This window comes from Trypanosoma rangeli (genome assembly GCF_003719475.1).
Source record: "Trypanosoma rangeli strain AM80 chromosome Unknown Tra_15.4_contig_00015, whole genome shotgun sequence".
NCBI classification, from domain to species: Eukaryota; Euglenozoa; class Kinetoplastea; order Trypanosomatida; family Trypanosomatidae; genus Trypanosoma; species Trypanosoma rangeli.
In genome coordinates, this window is record NW_021705759.1 from 53,681 (window position 1) to 73,218 (window position 19,538).

The 19,538-nt window shown below is 50.2% G+C and overlaps 4 protein-coding genes and 1 pseudogene across 4 annotated transcripts, besides 10 other annotated features; all 5 read right to left on the reverse strand.

Annotated features, from left to right (window-relative positions):
• Positions 1-115: 115 nt before the first annotated feature.
• Positions 116-161: a sequence feature (A-rich).
• A 40-nt stretch (positions 162-201) lies between these two features.
• Positions 202-227: a microsatellite.
• Positions 228-667: 440 nt separating this feature from the next.
• TraAM80_00816 (putative protein kinase) lies at positions 668-2,401 on the reverse strand (the record flags this gene model as incomplete). The annotated part of the gene is made up of 1 exon (XM_029377883.1): positions 668-2,401. The coding sequence occupies one exon, from the start codon at positions 2,399-2,401 to the stop codon at positions 668-670; it is 1,734 nt and encodes a 577-aa protein (XP_029242286.1).
• A 455-nt stretch (positions 2,402-2,856) lies between these two features.
• Positions 2,857-2,880: a microsatellite.
• A 199-nt stretch (positions 2,881-3,079) lies between these two features.
• Positions 3,080-3,102: a microsatellite.
• Positions 3,103-3,696: 594 nt separating this feature from the next.
• TraAM80_00817 (uncharacterized protein) lies at positions 3,697-5,010 on the reverse strand (the record flags this gene model as incomplete). The annotated part of the gene is made up of 1 exon (XM_029377884.1): positions 3,697-5,010. One exon carries the CDS (start codon positions 5,008-5,010, stop codon positions 3,697-3,699), a length of 1,314 nt encoding a protein of 437 aa, XP_029242287.1.
• A 279-nt stretch (positions 5,011-5,289) lies between these two features.
• Positions 5,290-5,316: a microsatellite.
• Positions 5,317-5,714: 398 nt separating this feature from the next.
• On the reverse strand, positions 5,715-6,014 carry TraAM80_00818 (hypothetical protein; annotated as a pseudogene).
• A 23-nt stretch (positions 6,015-6,037) lies between these two features.
• Positions 6,038-6,060: a microsatellite.
• A 197-nt stretch (positions 6,061-6,257) lies between these two features.
• Positions 6,258-6,309: a microsatellite.
• Positions 6,310-6,419: 110 nt separating this feature from the next.
• On the reverse strand, positions 6,420-12,866 carry TraAM80_00819 (dynein, axonemal, heavy polypeptide 1; the record flags this gene model as incomplete). Its single annotated transcript, XM_029377885.1, has 1 exon — positions 6,420-12,866. One exon carries the CDS (start codon positions 12,864-12,866, stop codon positions 6,420-6,422), a length of 6,447 nt encoding a protein of 2,148 aa, XP_029242288.1.
• Positions 12,867-12,942: 76 nt separating this feature from the next.
• TraAM80_00820 (dynein, axonemal, heavy polypeptide 1) lies at positions 12,943-18,879 on the reverse strand (the record flags this gene model as incomplete). Its single annotated transcript, XM_029377886.1, has 1 exon — positions 12,943-18,879. The coding sequence occupies one exon, from the start codon at positions 18,877-18,879 to the stop codon at positions 12,943-12,945; it is 5,937 nt and encodes a 1,978-aa protein (XP_029242289.1).
• A 190-nt stretch (positions 18,880-19,069) lies between these two features.
• Positions 19,070-19,107: a microsatellite.
• Positions 19,108-19,145: a microsatellite.
• Positions 19,146-19,158: a microsatellite.
• The last annotated feature ends 380 nt before the right edge of the window (positions 19,159-19,538 follow it).

The window sequence follows — 19,538 nt, forward strand, 5'->3', positions numbered from 1 at the left end:
GACACCAGCATAAGAAGAGTAGCAGCTTTCAACATCTGAATTTTTTTCACTGTGTAGAACGAAGAAGAAAGTAAGAAAAAAAAAAACACTTCTCCTTTTGTTCACAGCAGAGAGTAAAAACAGAACAGATAGATACAAAACAAAAACAAACAAAAAAAACAGTGTGGGCGGGTTGGAAACACACAAAAAGAGCAGACACAAAATAATAATAATAATAATAATAATAAAGACAGACGTGCGTGTCTGAAAGTGGGGGAGGGGGATCGTTTGAACAACAACAGACAAAAAAAAAAGGACTACACACATGACAACACTTTCATTTTCAAGTTTATCTTTTTCACAGCCGTCCCACACCTGTACATTTTTGCTGTTTACACATTTGTTGAAAAGGGAGACGCAGAAGCAAAAAATCGTCCAGGCCTCGGCATCTCCACCACCACCACCATTCGTACGTTGCCCCAAAAAATGAGTGACTGCGAAACTTGCTTCATTTGTACTTCCACAAGATGTTGTGCTTCACGTGCACCACTACGCAGAGAAAGATATGTTACAAAATGGACCAAATAAACACAAGATAAACCAACAAAGAAAGTGAGAATAAGAAATGGAAGCCTAAATGAAAACAAAATAAGGTGGAAAAAGAGTTCCCCAGCCACGTACTGCACAGTTACAAGCCATCCACAGATGGTTTGGTGGTAAACACCAGTCGGCCCCTCCGTTTCAGGGTGAGTTGACGGGGCACTTTTATTCCCGTATTCTGTGCCTTGTTATTACATTCCACAGGATTCTCAGCATTAAAATTGCTGCTATCATTCTTCTTGGCGTTAGACAGTGTTTGGGGCAAGAAAGACACTGGAAAACTGACGCGTTTCTTTATATCTGGAGGTCTCATGTGACCCAAACGCGTGCTGCTAAGGCCGCTTGTGCAAGCCAAATGATTTAACGGTCGCAGTGGCGATGCCGTCTTGGAGATGATGGGAAAATACGAGGACGAGGAGTAATACTCAGGTGAAAAGTCAAGTAAAAAACACGACAAGTTTGAAGAAATGTTCGGAAGTCGCAGAGCATAATTTGTAGGTGAGTTGGTGTTCTCCGACGCTTCTTCGTTGGCGGAGCCGTCAGTGCACGAGGACGCGATTGAGGAGCCCGTCAAACGGGCCGCAGCCCCGTCCGCATTTATTCTCGTTCTGGAGAAAGGGGATACGTGCGTCGTTTCCACCTCTATCGAAAGCGTGGGGAGCACCCGCGGCTCCACCGTACCGGCCCTATGAAAAGGCTCAATTTCCTCCAGCCGCACAGGTTTTCCCTCACCGAGGTCAAACCACTTATCACACCCGTCGACACGGACGACCGAGTTTGTTGCCGCATTTGGAGAAGGCGCAGGACCAGCGGTCGTAGACGTCGGCTTGCTGAGACTAACTTTGCGCGGAGACGGTACGCACCTCAGCGCCATCCCCTCAAAAAAGGGATGCGACAACGCCTCGTCCACCGTGAATCGCTTACTCGGATCTATAGTGAGAAGCGAACGAAGAAGACTCAACCCATTCTCCCCAAGCACCTCGCAATATTGGCAACCAAGGTAGTCTCCTGTCATCTCTGCCCGCGTTTTACAATGTTTGGTTTGTGCTGATTGTTCTGCCCGCGCCATGGAAATACATCTACTGCCTTGCATCATAGAGGATGGAAACTCACCCACCCGCTGCCGAATAAGGGTAAGCTGTTCATCCTCGGATTTACCTGGAAAAAGTGGCTCACCCAGCGCCAGCTCCGCCATGACAGTCCCAACCGCCCATATATCAGAGGCATAGCTGTATCTCGGCGCCCCCAGTAACATTTCAGGACTTCGGTACCAACGTGTCGCTACGTACTCCGTAAGTGGTGGCAGTTGTCCCTTTGGTGTTTCCAGAAGACTACCACTCGTTGTCGTTGCGGCTTGGGGAAACCCTACCGCCCGTGAGACGCTGAAGTCGCACACGACTGATGAGAAACCATAACGCACAAGAATGTTCTCAGGCTTCAAATCACGGTGAATAATGCCATTGCTATGGCATGAACGCACCCCCACAAGCAGAGTAAAGAGAAGTTGCCGCAGCTGCGACAGCGGCACACCGGAGGAGCTCCGTCGAAGGACATCTAGTAGGTTGGCCTCAACGTACTCCATCACCAAATACAACCTCCCCTTTTCACGAAGCGCACGTGTAAGTTGCACCACGTTTGGTTCACCTCGCAACATATTAAGTATGCGTAACTCCCGAATCATCGCACGCATGGCATACTCATTTCTATGCATCTCCTTGAAGCGCTTGACGGCACAAATGGCTCCGGTGGACTTACACCGGCACTTGTAGACAAAGCCGTAGCGGCCCTCTCCCACAACACTGACAATCTCGTAGGCGTCCATCGTTTGGCGCACTGAAAGAGCTGCCCGTCTCGCTTTGACCTTTTCTTCTTCTCTATACAGAATACACACACACAAAAAAAAAAAAAAACAACTTTCGAGGCAGCTTGGTGCTTTCGGTTCCTTTTTATTCCTGTTTTTTTTGCTTTTCCCGCTATTATGTGCAAACAAGTGGGGGGAGGGGGGCTCGTGCGAGCACACAGACGAACTTATCAGAGCCGCCCCTACCCAGCGGCACACCCACCCACGCTCCACAAAAGAAGAAACCGCCAACAGCTACCCACAAGTAAAAAGAAGAAGAAGAAAAGGACGATTCAAGCAGTGAATCAAGGACAAAAGCAACAATAACAGAAAAGCATAAAATAGTACGGTGACAAGTAAATACAAAAATGACCAAAGAAGAGAAGTGTTTGTGCGATAACACCGCCAAAATGCGGAGAAGAGAGTTTAACACAGTAATAATTATAATTATTATTATTTTAAGCGTGTGGGGAGCCATGATCTCAGCAGCTCCACCACAAACATCAAAACAGACTGTCACACAATCAGGACATTGCAATTGCCCTAAATGCGGATGTGTCGTTGGCACTATTAGATAACTGTGTCACCCATGAATCTGCATGGCATACATTTCGCCTTTATGGGTTAGGGGACTCATCACAAGTAAAAAGCTAGAGCAAAACTCACACATACACACACACACAATTACAATCGCTACTGCGGGCGTGTTGAAGTGAACGAAACGTCACTACGTGAATTTACCTCCCTGCATGAGTGGCTTCCAAGACCTTCCATCATATCCGTACAACTCTCCACACGCTTACGTCACCCCAACTGAGCTATCAACCGCTGCAGGCGTAAACACCACACAGGCCACTGGCAAAATAAGTATGCCTTCCTCATCTTCAGAGCCTGCTCCAACAGCAACGCTGATCAATGGGGGGAGATGGTTTACAGTGGTTCTACTCGAATGAAGCGGGGGGAAACAGGCAAACTGCGACCAAGTGTTATGCCAATCTGCACTGGAAACACGGTCATTGTGACCGCATCCTTCGTTTGGGAATGGCTTCTCTCTTCACAACGCTGAAGAGGTTGCAACTCACATTGCATGAAATTCCTCAACAGTGATGAGTCCTCCTCCCCGCCGTCCATCGCGGCGTCCTCACTGTCGTCTGCGACTAATTGACGCGAATTTCGTAGACCTGGACCCATGTCTGTATTCGCTGAATTATCCAAACAACGATACCCCTCAACACCTCTCGATTGCTTGTAGACTGTAGTATCGATGCTGCTCACAACTAACAGGGCTGACGTCGCGCAGAGGCCGTGGATATCATCATTTTACTTTTCCAGACTTTTAGCAAACCTGTTAGGCGGGACACAGTCTCAAAAAGAGACTCCGTTTCAGTCTCTTTACATCCGTCGCCCAAGGCACATATTGCATCCGTCCTTTCTTGGTCTGAGAAGCTGCAAGAACAGACGACGCACAGGGAGTGGTGGGCGAGCATACATTCACCCAACAAAGAGTGATGCTGTTCCATCACACTTGCCACCTGCTCAATGAATGCAAAGGAGTTCAGCTGTATTTCAGATCTAGCCACACCTTGCTCTTGCATCTGTCGCCTCTGCTCTTCCTTTTCATTCTTCTTTTGCAATGACTCTGTCGCGGTGGCTGCCCTCTTCTCACGAACCTTACTTAAGCGCAAAGCCGTCCCCATCGTCTGAAGCGTCGCCGTCGCTTTGGCCAACTTCCTCTTCATGTCACGCATCTCCTCAAGACGCAGTGACTCCTGTTGGCAGAGGATTTCCATTTTCTTGCTTTGCTGCTCAAGCAGAGTCCTGTAGTGGGAGACCTCCTGAGACAGGTACTTGTTTTGATCCTGGCCGACGCGAAGTTGTTCATTTTCTTCCTGCAACTTATCCAGTTGCTTTTGCAGTTGTGGTGAGCGGAGAGAATTGTCCCCCATGTCGTCCTTCTGGCAGCGCCCCCGCGACGATGCCAAGGCACGGCATTTTTTCTCCAGCGACGCATTCAAACGCCCGGCGGCGGCAACACGCAGTCGGAGGGTGTCAACAAAGAACGCCAATTTATTATTTTCAGCTGTCAGTTTCGCAATGGTGGCGCGTTGAGCATTTTGCACAGTGGCTGATTTACTCGCCCGCGTCTTTTCTTCCGTGGAAGAGGACGCCTTCTTTCGTGGGCCACTGCCGTTGCCCGGACCGCGTCCCACTCCCTCCCCTTCTCTGGTGGCACGGGAGAGGGAGCGGGTGCTATGCATGAGACCGTCGTCCCCTTCACGAGTCGATAACCCCTTTGCAGGGGCGTTCTCCGTCAAGCCCTCGGCTTGCAGTTGCGAAGGCGAGTAAATGATGTCATGAGTGCGCAGTCGGTTTACAAACCCCTCTAGATCGTCGGTAGTTGCGAAGGCCGGCAAGGCTTCCCCGCACGCCTTGAAACGAACCATCTCAATGTACTGTAAGACCTTAACACGGTATGTGTCATTCACGCGTTGAATGTTGTAATTCTGATCCCGCAGGAAACTCACCTCCTTTTCTAACTCCTGTATACACCTCCGCAACTTCCTATTTTCCAGAGCCAAAGCAGTCGTCATCACGGTACGCAGTAATGGAGGTGCCGTCGTCGTCGTTAGGCGCGTTGCCTGGCAATAAATAATGCTTCACGCCTCGGGCAACGAAGTGACAGAGTTCCTGACAAAAACGATACAACCACAAATGGCGGTGCCCCGCAGAAGGAGCCAGTGATTTCCTATTAACTAATTTCTTTCTGCTTTGACTCATGCTTCCAATTTTCTTGCCGTGTGTGTGTACGGGTGTTTTGTTTCACCGCCACTGCTTGGGGCGTACAAAAGCCCTAACCAAAATGTGTTGTGCCCCCCCACCCCACCCCACCACCACCCAGAGAAAATGGCAAACAAAAAAAAAAGAAATGAGAAGAAATGAGTAAAAAAACAACTTCTGTTGTCGGGCATTTGACTTTCCTCGTCGCTGAAAGGCCTACCCACACACGTACTCACCGTAAACGCAGCAACCATTCTCGTTGTGCCGCACATGTGGCCAAGCACCGAGGGACACACGTCTATCGATAGGCGTACTGTGTATGCGTAGATCCCGCCTCCTCTTTTCAAGAGCGCGGCACGCAGCCAAACACTTGTCACATGCGCATACGCTTCACCCCTTTCATGCCCGCGTGACTCCCTCCCTTCTTTTTCACGAAGCGGCTACTGTTGTCAGTATGCACATGTGAAAGATGCTCCAGCCAAAACAATCATCCCCTTGCCTGAAAGCACCTTTCCTTACGCCTTCTTTGCACTCTTGCGCTTGCGGCCCCTCGTCAGCGGCTTCGTCATGTTTTCTTTTTTTTCTGCTGCGTCTGTCCAGCAGTAGGTTTCACGACTTTGAGACGCCCACGTTGGTCGGATGGCACGCGAGAGGCCATGTGCGACTCGACGGCGGAAACATAGTTTGCCCGTGCCTTCGCCTCGACCGTATTCCGCCGCTTGCTGTGCACCGTCTTCTTCTTTGAATCCCCAACGTACTTGCGCAGGGCACCGTCACTCTTTACACGGGACTTCCTCTTTAAGCCTTTTTGTACCATTTTTTCACCTTCTCCTCACAAACTTGTTTGTTTGTTTGTGTGTGTGAAGAGCAGTAAGGAAAAAGAACAGGGTAAAGAAAGGCTTCAAATGACGTTATAACCTGCAGAGAAAAGCAGTAGGAGCAACAATCGTGCCACACGGCAAAATATTTCAATCCTTTTTGCTCGTGTAATTCGGTATTGAGATATGCGTCTTTTTAGCTCGCACACTCCCATCATGTACATGAAATCCATTCCTCATGGTTTTATTTCGTTCTGTGGTTTGTTTCATTGGTTTTCTCTTTTTTTTTTTTTTGTCATCTCTGCATTCATGCATAACTACACAAACATACAGAAATAAAGGTATTTATGTGCATAGGGCATCAGGTGGGTAAATCACCTGAAGCCGCGTCCGCGTGCAAGCCTCTAGAAGTTCAGAGACACCACACACGCCACGCCTCGCTTCACCCAGTGCTCCGGCTCGAGGTCGGTGGGAATGCAAATGGGCAAAATAAAGTTCGTTGAGTGTCCAGTGGTGCTCAGCGTGCCGGCGCGGGTCAGCGTCTTGTACACTGGGCACACATAATCCTTAGGGTCGTTGACGTGGTCGACCCGCGGGTCCAGGTGAATGAGCGGCATCTCCACGTACAGCTCCTTTGGTCGCGACTCTGCGAGGGTGCGCATCGCAGCGTCCCACCGCGCGCCCTCCATGTAAAGTCCGTACACAATGGCCCCCTCCGCACGCGCCTCCACCTGGGAAAAATCCTTCTCCTCTAGCAGCTCAAAGGCGAAGGAAACGGAGTCAATGGCGACGCTGGTGCGACGGGCATAGTTCTGCAGTGTGCCAGTAAGAAACGCCTGGGGGAAGAAGAATCCGCCCATCCAGAGAACCTTTGGCACGCCATTGTCGTACCACGACTGAATAAACTGCACGCGTTGTACCAAATCGTCAACCCAACTCGAGAGAGGCTTCATGGATGGATACGCCAAGGCAACCCATGACGCGGGGACGGCGTTGATGAAAAAGCTTGACCCAACTGCCTCAAGCTCTGCTGACATAACGACTTCACCTCGCACCGCCTTGGAAAACTCCGCGAGACTGGTGCGAACAAAACGAAGAAGACGATTGTACCGCACAGCCTCCTGAACAAGAACAGTATTCATGGACTCCTCGTACCGTGTAGGATACTTTGCATAAAAATCCTGTACGTTAAACATCTGGGGCAGCTTCTCTTGGATGCCCTTTGCCGTCCGTGTTAGCACCTCCTCGCGACTCATGTGTGATGATCCCGACTCTTCACGCGAGACGAGAGATAAGATGGTGGAAAGGACATTGGCACTTTCGCTTTGTGCACATGTGATGTCAGCATTGTCATGTAAGCCAAAAATCTCTGGGTCCGGATTCAGCGGCCAGGTGCTGAAAAGATTCAGGTAGTGGTGTCGGTCAAATGGTTCAATGGTGCGGTACAACCCGGAGGGCGAGAAAGCGTAACCATCGTTTAGCACATCGGGGTTAATAAACGTTTTTACGAGAGCCAACATGCAGCGTCTGTCCCAGTCATCCGTCACACGCCCACCGTAGTTAATCTCACATGTAAGGAAGGTTAGCACGTCAAAGGGAACCTCGTCGTAGAGAGACATAAACTTGCGAAGCTGCAGGAGGCAGACGTTACGGTCGGAATCATTGAATTCGTAGGCGATGTTAAAACCCAAGGAGCCAAACTTGCGACGCTCCTGAATCACGCCATGGAAGAGGCAAAGTGCGAAAACCATCTTTTTAAACTCATCAGGTTTGCTCGCGTGATCTAAATCCTCGTCGGTGAGGCCGTAATACGATCGTGTCACATTTGCACGCAGCCCCATGGGCGGTTCATTAGTCATTTTCACAGCGATTTGCAGGACAGAAACAGGGAACGACTCCAACGGCATCGACGTCAGCCAGAGACGAAACTCCTTTCGCACGGTTTCAGGAGTAAAGGTTTCCACAATGGCCTCCAAGGTTGGCATCCATGAGGTTGCCAAATGACAATTTTGCAGAAGCACCCACTGACCACGCTCTCGGCCGTTATTCAGTAGCTCCTCCGCTTTGCGTCCTTGTCCCTGGCCGAGTGACACCTTGTCCATCTTCTTCGACATCCGCATTTGTTCCGCAAAGCGCAGAAGATCATTCATGGGGTCCGAGCCTGGCGAAATGATAAAGATAAGTGGTGTCAGGCATGTACTGTCCTTGTATGCATCCATAAGATCAAACTGAGGAACAAGAATAAACCGCTCCCCCATGAAAAACTTCACAAATTCCTGAATAGCTGGTGCAAGTTTGTCCTTCCGGAAGCAACGTGTAATGATAAGACGCCGCAGCTTCGTCTCCCGTTCAATCCATTCACCCACGAGGGGGTACGTATGTGCCGAGGAGCTGTCAAACAGCATCTTATAGTGTTCACAATTTTCAGACACGTGTTGAGCAAACCCTGCAAAACCAGGGAGACTGTCACTGACAAATTGAATTTCATTCCAGGAGTTGTCGGTGAGCCATTCTGGGGCAGGGTTTGCCGCGGTGCCTCCTCGGCTTGTTGGCCCTTTTAGCAGGTAAAGATACTCGTCGCCGTTAAGTTTGCCCTCCTGCTGCAGGATGGAGGTGCAGAGAAAAAAGGAGAACGTCAACTTGTGACGCTCAAACAAGGAACGGCAGACATTCGTGTAGAAGGAGTACATAAAGTAGTCTACTAGGTTGTTGACACGTGTCTCGATGTCTTCAGCCGGCTCCGTTTTGTCTACCGCAAGCAGCACCAGGTTAATGAACCACTGGAGGGAAAATTGATACATGGGATCCACCATGGCAAGCTCCGAGACGCAGAAAAAAAGTAGTGCGCCACGATATGCGTGGGGACGATATTTATCTCGAGTTTCGTCAATCGTCTTCTCCGTCTCCCGCGCCCGTCGAAGATCATCCTTAATTTCCGTGGACTTGAGCTTACTCTTTTCTAATGCAATGATAAGGTCCTCCTGGTCGAGAATGTCACCCTCCGCCTCTTCTAGCATACTCAAGATTTTCTCCTGCATCTCTTTAAGCTCCCGACTCTTCTCCGCGGAGTCCCGAATCAGCTTTTGTTTCTCCTGCTCCAAATCACTGCGTTCCTTTTCCACCGTTTTGCCCAACAGCTGATCCTCCAACCCGCTGCGTGTAATAAAGAAGTTCAACAAAGACACCATCACAATAGTCTCTGGAGTGTAGGAGGGATTTGGAAGCTTCGTCGTCATGTAAAAACGAAAGTTTCTATCGTACGGGATCGCGGAGTCCCCGACACGAATGTGGGGTGTGCTGCCAATAAGGAAGACATTACGCAACAGCACCGGCTCCAACGCTGGGTCAAGAGATTCTCCCACATTTTCCAGTAAACACGGAAGGCCAAGACGAATGGCACCTTCCACAATTTTCATGAACTTCTCCTCCGAGGCCTTACAAACCTGCAAGTTGTCGTTCCTGTGCCAATTTCGAATCCACTCATTCGCTTGCCCCTGTGGATCAATTAAGAGCGGCCACGTCCGTGCATTTGTGAGAATGATGGCATTCTCCGTAGAAAGTGAATCCTTTGGCAACCCACACACTTGCCACTCCTGTATCCGCACAGGATCCCCAGTGGTGGCGACGAGGTCCATGTGTTCACTGGTCTTGATGCCGACCCTGGCGAGGATGCCAGCCCATGCATCAAGGAGATGTCGACGGTAGGGACCGGTGAGGGGGCCGCAGTACGCAATTGAGGCTGCAGCCACCAACATATCCCCCGATATACACTCCCGCTGTGCCCTGTATTGTTCAACGAGCTCCATCCATCGCACCTTCTCGCCACCAAGGCCGTCAATAAGCCGGGCAGCACGTTGCAGCTTCTGACTTATCTCCTCTACCTCGTTTTCAAGCTCCATCTGTGTTTCTACAGCCTCCGTGAACTCCCGCTCAAGCGTCGCCACAGCCTCAACAACAGCATCCAGTTTCATGCGTGTATTAGCGAGAGCTGCGTTGACACGTCGCAATTCACTTTCCGCCGCCGCAAGTCTCTCACGCAGGGGCTGAATCTCACGATTCACAAAAAACCACTTGTACATTGCACGCACCCATTGACACATCGCCATACATGGCACGGAGACCGTCTTCACCTTTTCCGGCAGGAACTCTTCGTTATCATAATACGCCCTCACCTTCTCAATAAGTGGCATATCCATCGCCTCGCGGTCAAAGCCACCCTTCTCAGGGGGCGGTACCAACGTGTCCAGCAGCTGATTCGCATTCTTCATGTACGACTTGGCGCACAGCCACCAATCTGGGGTTTTCTTGGCTCCAGGTGGTCCCGTATAAAATTCTCGTGGGCAGTTTCCAAACGTGAGCAGCAGTGCGACGGCCTCCATCACGTACTGTACACCCTTGGGTGGGTTCTGGTACTTGTTCAACTCGGAAATTTCAGCCGCCTTAATCCTCGATAGCACCTTCACCGCCTCCTGTAGGGCGGGTTCAGCCTCCGCCAATCGATCCGCACATTCCCGGCGCATCTTGGAACACTCCTCTGCCTTTGCCGTCGCAACGGCCTCTTCCTGCCGCGCCGATACCTCCTTCTCCGCGGCATCTTTGCGATCCACACGTAGCTGTTCCATAATCTCCTGAATTTCCGTCTTTTTCCTCTCTAGAACAGGCTGCTGCGCCTTCAGTTGACTCTCCAACTCGACGACACGCTCCTCCGTATCGTACAACTTCTCTAGTCCGTTCTCCAGGCGATTGCACTGCTCCAGTACAAATCGTCGTTTGTTCTCCACAAGAACCGTGTAATTGTTGAGCAGGGAAAGGTAGGACGTTGGTGTCACATAGGAACGACGGTGTGTCTCCACAAAAAAGCGCTCCGTTGTCTCCGACGCAGACAAGTGCATTGATTTAAAGCACTCAGCGAGACTTTTCATCTCCTCATTCTGAATATCCAAGTTTGCAACGGACAGCTGAGCATTAGCCACGGAGAGAAGTGCTTCACCAGGCCACTCTGCAAACCAGTCAATCGTACAGCAGGTAATTAATGAAGGAAACATACGTATTCGACTGCGAAACACCTCACCAATAGGTGAAAATGCCAAGACAATATGAAGGTTCGTTCGAACCTCCTTAATAAACCTTGCATATACCGACACCTTTGTCGTTGGCAGATTCTCGCTCATACACACACCCTTAAATTTGTTGTTGATGAGCTCAATGTCCTGGTCTTCAAATAGGTTAGGTACATCGCCTGAGGTTAGGAGCCCGGCGACATCCTCCATCAGTGTGGGGTGAACCAGTTGGGTATCTGAAAACAGAAAGGTGCGTTTTCTCTCGTTCTTTCCGCAGTCCAGCAACAATGTCGCCAGCGACTCATGCCACTCCTTTACACCAAAGTTCTTTGTAAACTCAATCGTGAAGACGTCCATGTCGGGAATGAGAAAACACGCGAGCCGGGTCAGGGACTTACGGCCGGAACCACCAATGCCCAGTAGAAGACAGTGACCATTTGGCAAACCCAGTACGCGGGTGATGCGACAAACGTGCTCAATGGCATCAAGGAAGAGCACAAGATCCATAACGGTCTCATTGGCGTCGTTGTAGGCGTTTAGTTGTTCGTTGAAGAAGGAAGCAAGAACATTTATGTCATCAATTTGACTGTAACTTCGGTCATGATCAGACATAAAGTCCCCAAAGATGAGTCTACCTTCCGGCACCAACGCGTGGTACCCACCCTCGTAGCCCAACATTGCGAGTTCCTCATTGAGAAAGGCAATAAATTGTTCACGGTCTTCTGAGCAGATGAGCCGGTCGTAGAACACACGCTGCATCTCATGCATCCATTGCTTCACCAACACCTCCTCGTTCGGCACACTCTTCGCGTCACTGGCAAAAATCATGGGGAACACCCGCATCACATCACGCATATTAAACGAATAATGCACATGGGATGGCGTCGGTACAAAGGCTTTGCGGCAGTTTCCAAAGACCCGTAGAGTGCCTTCCACGAGTTTGGAGGAAAGTTCAATGAGTTCCTCCTTCACACCACGCTGATGAAGACCCCCTGTGAGAATCGTGTTCAAAATGGTCCGCTTTGACACCTCCGACATCTCGGGAAACGACACATAGTTGAGGTAACGCATGAGACGGTTTGACACTTGTGTGCGGCTTCCACCTGGCGGTCCCATCGCCATGACAAACGATGTGTCAATGATAGCGTTCCATCGGATGCCACCTGTGAAACCGTAGAAACCACCATGACCCAACAACTGACGCAGCAGCTCTAACGGTGGCTGGGCGCCGTAGCGTTCCTTTTGTGGCAAATTCGCATCATCAATAAAGACGAGAAAATGCTTACCGATGGGGGCACCATACACGTGGGAACGGCGCTTGTCAAATTTAGACATGAGAGAGTTTTGCAGCACGCCCGCCTTTGTCTGTGGTGAAAACGTAAAGGTTAGGCCAAGGAAGCGGTCTGGTAGCCCACCAAGTACAAGATCACTCACAGAGACCGTCTTGCCAGTGCCAGTCGGGCCAACAGCCACCACATTTGCTTTTTGCATCAGCAGGTGCCGCAGCACATACTTCTGGCGTGTGTTGTCTATTGTAGGCACCATAACGTCTTCGTACTTTGTCATCCGCCCAATGTCACACCTCTCGCAGAGGTCATTCCAGTGCACCCAACGTGGCTCCACCTCATCCTCGGGTGAGGCGGAGTAGACAAAGCAGTAGTCGTAGATACTTCCTTCAGCTGGCAACGAATCAGCATGGTTGTTACGCTGAGCCACGGTACGCAGTATGTTGCTAAATTGCTCACGACTGTTCTCGTCACACGTGGCACCAATGCTCCAGATAACAGACATAAAAAACAATGGGGTGATGCACTCTGCAAGAATATCCTCACGTTCTGGGTTCAGTGGTGGTTGACCAGGCGGCGGTTTAGGCACCGAAAAGGACTGGATGTAGCCATTCATAACGCGGAAAAAGGAGTGCACGAGACAAACGTTTGTTGACGGCACATACTCCTTCAAGGTGGGCCCGAACAAATTCCACAAGTTCATCCATATACATGTTAGTAAGATCCGCAAGGTAGTCTTTTTGCGAGGTGAGAAACACCGGAATAGAATCCTTCCATGTCTGCACAACAGCGTACGTCGGAACACATGCTGTTGGATCCATGTAAATCATACCACAACGCGAAACGGTGGCGGGTGAGGCGACGGCGAGATCCTCCACCTCAAACATCATCGTCATATCACGGTTCATCTGAATAATTTCACCAGAGACAAGGCAGAGCTTTTTGTTTTCATCCAAGACTGTGTTCATGGACTCAATCCAGAGGGCATCAACCGGGCCGTCAAACATCACCCAGTGTTTACCTAACTGCGCCCCCTCATCACCATACTTCGCGGCACGACGGAAGAGAACACACAGAACACCATCCTTCCACTCCCCATTCTCATCATACGCGCCGTACAGTTGATCCATCGTGACAGCCTTGGGGTTGCAGACATGAGTGTAGACCTTCATGTACTCCCTTGAACCAACATCCTTTCCCTTGCTCTGCAAGATGGCGCATTCCGACAAGGCATTCTGCAAGGCGGTGTATGCCATCGTCTTTCCACTTCCAGCGGGACCCACCAACATCAGGCCATGACGCAGCATTGTAATGTCGTAAAGCTGTAAACACTTATCAATAAAGGCAGGCACAGGTTGAAGTTTATCGGCCGTAACAACTTGTCGAAGAAGGTCTACAACAACGCCGTAGTCCGTTGAGGGAAGCTTTGTACCAGGAAATAAATCACTGATAATTCCCTCAAAGAGCGAAATGTCATCCACAAGAAACTTGGGCACATTGGAATCACGTAAGGCTCGAAGCAGTAACAAATCCTCCTCTTCGTTTGGGCATTCTCGCTTGTTTAGCCCAGCAGCAGAAATGACTGTAGTCACCGCACGCATACCAAAGTCATAGTGATCCTGCGATGAAAGCTGTTCCGAGCTTAGCTTAAATGTCATCACCATCTTGTGTGCGAGGCTGCGCGCCTTTTTGTAGCCATACGAAAACAGACGAATCTCACCAATGAGGGCGTAGTCTGGTACCATGCACGCCACTGGGCGGAAGAGAACCTTCAAGTTATCTGGCAATTCAGTACGTCCGGCGTAGCCGGGGTTCATTGTGATGAAGACGGCATGAGTGGGATCCACAACCACCTCGCTGTCCTCAAAGATAATACGGTACTGCTTTGTGAGGCAGGCCTGCTGAAGATCTGTCACCTGCTGAGCCACAACAGAGAGCACCTCCACATCAATACGGTTAAACTCATCAAAGCACGCCCATGCGCCAGCCCATGCAAGACCTTTAAAAAACTTTGCCATAGAGTGACACGTCATACCCTCCTGACAATTGAACACAACACACTGCTTTGCGAGCGCTTTGGCCAAGTCTTTTGTTGTCTCAGTCTTGCCAGTACCAGCAGGCCCCGCAGGAGCCCCACCAAGACAAAGCGCCAAAGCCCCTGTGAGTGTTAAGTAAATGCGATCGGTGAGTGGCGTCACAACAAGGCGACCTGTATTACCAAGATACTCGCCGCCGTACACAAAATGAGCGTCCACCTGCTTAATGTGGCATAACTCATCTTCAGGGTCAAAGTAAAACCGCAGTTGCTTCATCCAATCAAAGGAGTGCACAGAGCTAACTTGGTTGCGCTTCAGCAACTCCACGGTATCCTTTGCGTGCACCTCCACAGTAATGAGAGCTCCCATGTTGATTCTTTCGCGTGACTTAAGCGGTGACTGCACAACGTCCACAAGTTCATACAATTTGGTTTCAAGGGTGTCAAAGAACTTTTCCACGCCTCCTTGGTGGGTCAACCCAGTCTCGCAGCCGTTCGTCCAAAATATCTGCGCGACAGCAATGACACACTGCGCGGGCCACCGCAATACCCATTGTCGTCGCGGGGTCCTGGTGTAGTCGTAAAAGGCCTGCCGCAGCTGTTCATGCACCGCGTTTTTCATCATACTTTCTACCCACTGCAACCACACCTCCACATTCCCATCCGGTATGACAGGCTGCACGCTTGGCAAGTGTTCCCCCTCCGCGCTAAAAAATCCAGTGATTACACTATCATTCCACGCCAGGCGGCTAATAAACTCAAACAGTTTACTGATGTGTGTATCAATGCGCTTCACCTCCTTCGACTGCGAGAGAATCTCAAGCAGCTCCTCATCGGACAAAAAGTAAAACCGTGGGAAGGTCTGACGTTTCTCCGCCAGGTAGTCATTGAGACCGTGTTGAACCTCCTCCAAGATACGGTTCGACTCCCGAAGACTTTCAAGTAGTTTGCTCGTCCCGATGCAAAAATCCAAAACATTCGGTTGATGGTTAACATTTCCCATAATCCGGCGCCATGTTTTATCAACCCGCTCAAACAATCTGGAGAGGCGTGGGAGCTGCAGGGCAATATCCTCGGAGCTGAAGATGGGCTCCAGGTACCGCCACGAGCGTTGACACTCCAGCCATTGCTCTATAATGTCCGAAATGAGGTTTAGCGATCGCTCCCAGTCCGTGATTGACTCCTCGTAGAATGCTTTAAACGGGGAAAACTGCAGTTGTTGTGTCAGGTTTAGATGCTCGTCCAGAAACTCCACAATCTCCGAGGCGTCCTTGACAATAAACGTCCCAGTCTTTTTGTAGGGCTCAATGACAAACATTCGGGTCTCCCACTTGGCACGCATGTCCTTCAGGCACTTCTCAATTTGTGCCTCCTTTCCAGCAACCTCGCAATGAGCCACAATGAGTTCCTTGTGGCACAGCAGTGGTTCAATGTCGTCCATCAATATAATGGTCTCGCCCGGCACAAGATTCATATTCAACTTCTCCGAGAGGCCTTTCCAGTGTCTCTCTTTCATGCCATGCTGACGCAAGGATGTTACCACAGGCACCCAAGGCTTAAACTCCTCCACCCTGGCGCGTATCTCCTCCACAATCTTCAGTGTGGCATTCTTATCTTTGAATGTTTTGGCCAGTTGCGTCATGGTCTTAAAAGCACTCATCACCACGTTCTCAATTTCGTCGGGGTCAAGCGAGTCAAACGGGTCTGCGTGCCAACGACGATAGCAGTCTTGCCACTGGTACGTTGTCAACCACAAGTCACTGTATGGTTTAAATTCTTTCTCGAGGTCAAAAACATTGCGGTAATCGGTCAGTTTATCACCAAAGAGCCGTTGATCGCTGTTGATGGAGCGAGCCTCCTCAATGCATTTCCGGATTTCAATGCTGTTCATCTTAACCATGGCAGCCACCTTCTCAGCCTCGGAGGAGTCCGTGTACTTGGAGAAGGTTGCCACAACACGCTGCAGGCCATCAACCTTTTTGCTGAATTCCTCACCCTCCTTCAGCAGCCGCGCATGCAACTCCTCCTCCACCTTCTCAAGCTGCTTATTAGTGTCTTGGATACAAAGCGCCAGCTGCCGCGGCCACGCGATGGCCTCCCACTTTTGCCGGGACTCATCGTCGCTCAACTCGTACTGAAAACCATCAAGAATGTTGTAAAACTGTCGCATCTCCTCAATGTCAACAGTCAGCTCGGCGACACGCTCTGGTGTGTTCGCAATAAAATTTTTTAGCTCATACAGCTTTTCTGGGTTTTGCGGCTGTTTTTCCACGGTCCGCACAATTTTTGTAAACTCGTCACGAATGTAGGTGGTCTTGCTCTTGGCCATTTTGCAGATAAGATCCATAATGAGCTTGGCGAGGTCCCGCTCCTTGTTTGCCATGATTTGCCCAAAGGACTGGCAGTCAACAACGTAGTTACCAACGGTGATATACGCCGGCAGTTTCTGCGCCACAACTTTCTTTGCCTTAAGGCGCTGCCGTATTTCATCCTTCATATCCTCCATCGTGTGCTCCTGCTGCTCGTAATTGGTGATAAACTCCTTCTTGTCAAGTCGTATAAGTGGAAGAAGTTCATCGTACGTCTGCAAGTAATCTCGCAAGGGCTGCATGGACTTTTGCAGTGCCTTACGTACACGCTGTCGCAGCAGCACAACGTGCTCTTCCCCCTGCTTCACGGAGTCTAAAAAGGGCCCTTCCCCCTCACGCCGCCAAAAGTATTGTGACATGACAAACTTTTCCACCTGTGGGGTGGCGTCAGTGCAGTAGATGGCATCATTGAAGAGTTGAATGATGGTTTCCTCAAAGTCCTCAAAGGAGATGGAGTAGGTGAAGCTCCCATCCTGCTCCGCAAGGCCAATGATGAAGAGTGGCTGCTTCTCAACGCAATCGTCGGCGTCACTACCAGGCCATTTGTTCTCTACGTGATTCATGTCAATGACATTCACCGTAAACTCCGACACTTCCTCAAAGAAGACGGTAAAGTCTTGCAGTGATGTGTAAACAAGGGAGAATAAGGTGTCCTCCATCATAAACTTTACGGTGGTAAAAAACTTTTTAAGCTTAGACATTTCGTAAATGTCTTGCTTCGATTCCTGAATGTTCAGCCATCCCTTTCCGGCGGAAGCAAAACTTTTTCGAATCACGTCACAGATGTTTTCCGTCCACTCTCCCTTGAAGTACTTTGCCATGGAGGTCATGTGTTCCTGCTGTAGCTTCTTAAACGTTGCGAGTTGCATCTGGCGGGCCTTTGGAAGGCTAAAAAGGCTGCCCTCGAGAACCTTTATACATTCACTTCGCACACCAGTCAGTGCGGTCACAACCTCGGGCTGCGTGTAGTATGTTGAAAACGTAAAAGAACGTTCACGCTCCTCAAAGTCAAAATTGTGAATCGGAATCACCGTATCGCGCTCCCCTTTTTCACTTCGTTGAATCGCCACATTCGGCCCACGCACCAACTCCTGCAGACTCATCTGCGTGGCGTTGGCCACCATCCGCTGCAGGACCTCGTCACGCTGCATACGATCCTGCAGGAGAATGCGGTTGTGACTCCGCTTCCATGCGAGTGTAAACTCAGCAATAAGACGCTCCACCCGCTCCTCGACGTCGGGAAAAACCGCCTTGCTTAGATGTGGCATGCCAGTACCAAGGTGGCGCAGACGTGCCCCAAGTCCGCTGTCAAGTCCACTTAAGCCTTCTAGTGGCATGGCATCACAGCAGAGGCGATACCGAATCCACGCCATCGCCTTTGCCCGCTGCTGCTGTGCGCTAACAAGACGCTGAACGTAGACAATAGGATCCTCTGCCAGCAGACGAACAAAGAAACGCGGTACCACGACGGGCGTCTCATCCGCCACTGGGGTTGCGCCCCATAGGACTGTGAGTTCATTTTTACCTGCATCCCAGGCTATCACGCGACACGGCCGCATGCAGAAATCTCCATTTCTGCATTCTTTGATGCCTTCGGCGGGTAAGTAGCGACCTTTTTCATTTGCGTTCTGACTTGCTATCTCCATCCACTCTGAAGGATTTCGACAGTCGTAGGAGGTGTCGTCAAAAACCTCCAGTGGCAGCTCCTGACTGTCTTTCCTTGCAAGCTGCCGTAACGTCAAACCAGCCAACTCTACAAGATGCTGTACATCGTGGAATTCATACTGCCGCCGCCGCCGCTCTATTTCGATTTTGCGTGGAATGCGGCCACGCTGGTGCGCAAAGGGCACCTGCACCTTCGGTTCAAAGGCTGCCTGTTGCGCATCGGAGAAGAGAATGGCCGTTTCCTTGTATGTTGCACTTATGCCAACAAGGGAGCGGGGGGAGGTTGGGGCTCGCCCCTCCGCTAACCAGCCAACATGCCCATCCGTCGCAGCACTCCTCTGAGAGACTAGCCAATGTGAGCGCGCTGGCGACGCCTGCTGCGACTTGAATTCCCCCTGCGCATTCCCTGCGGGCGGCTTTGGGTCTGGACGCAGGTGGTGCTGAAGCATCAGCAATGCCCTGTCCTTGGTGTGCGGAAAACCAAAAGACTCGATCTTCCCAAATAGAAGCAAAGGAAAACTTTCAAAAGAACAAAAAGGCACACTTGCACGCGAAAAAAAGCGTATGAGAAGGAGAGGAGAGAAGGGTCTCTGCGAGGTGACCTCTGGCAGTAGCAAATACTACCAGCGATCTCAGTATAAGAAGAATAAGGACATAAAACACCAACATCAACATCAACAAACAACAAACACAAACACAAACACAAACACAAACAACAACAACAACAATGCTTTTTCCCCGCACCTCTAGCGCTAAAGCCCACAGGAAAACTCCATTTAGAGACCTACAACTCTTGCATTTAGGCCCCACTCACCAGGGCAGGGAAAAAAGGAATACGGTAAACAAACCTCACCCACAGCCTGTAAAGCAAATATCTAGCGTTTAAACACCAAGAAACCAAAGAAGCCAGAGGGTGGATGTAACATCCAGACATGTTCTCTCCGCGTAACACATAACTTCACTTCTTAAGTTGAGCTTGATCAATATGGTAAGGCTAACAGCCACACAGATTTGTTGTTACTTGTCCTGGCTTATTTTTACCTTCTAAAAAAAAAAAAAATGTTTGCTTGTGTGGGTGCCCTATTCCTGCATATCCATATATCCCACC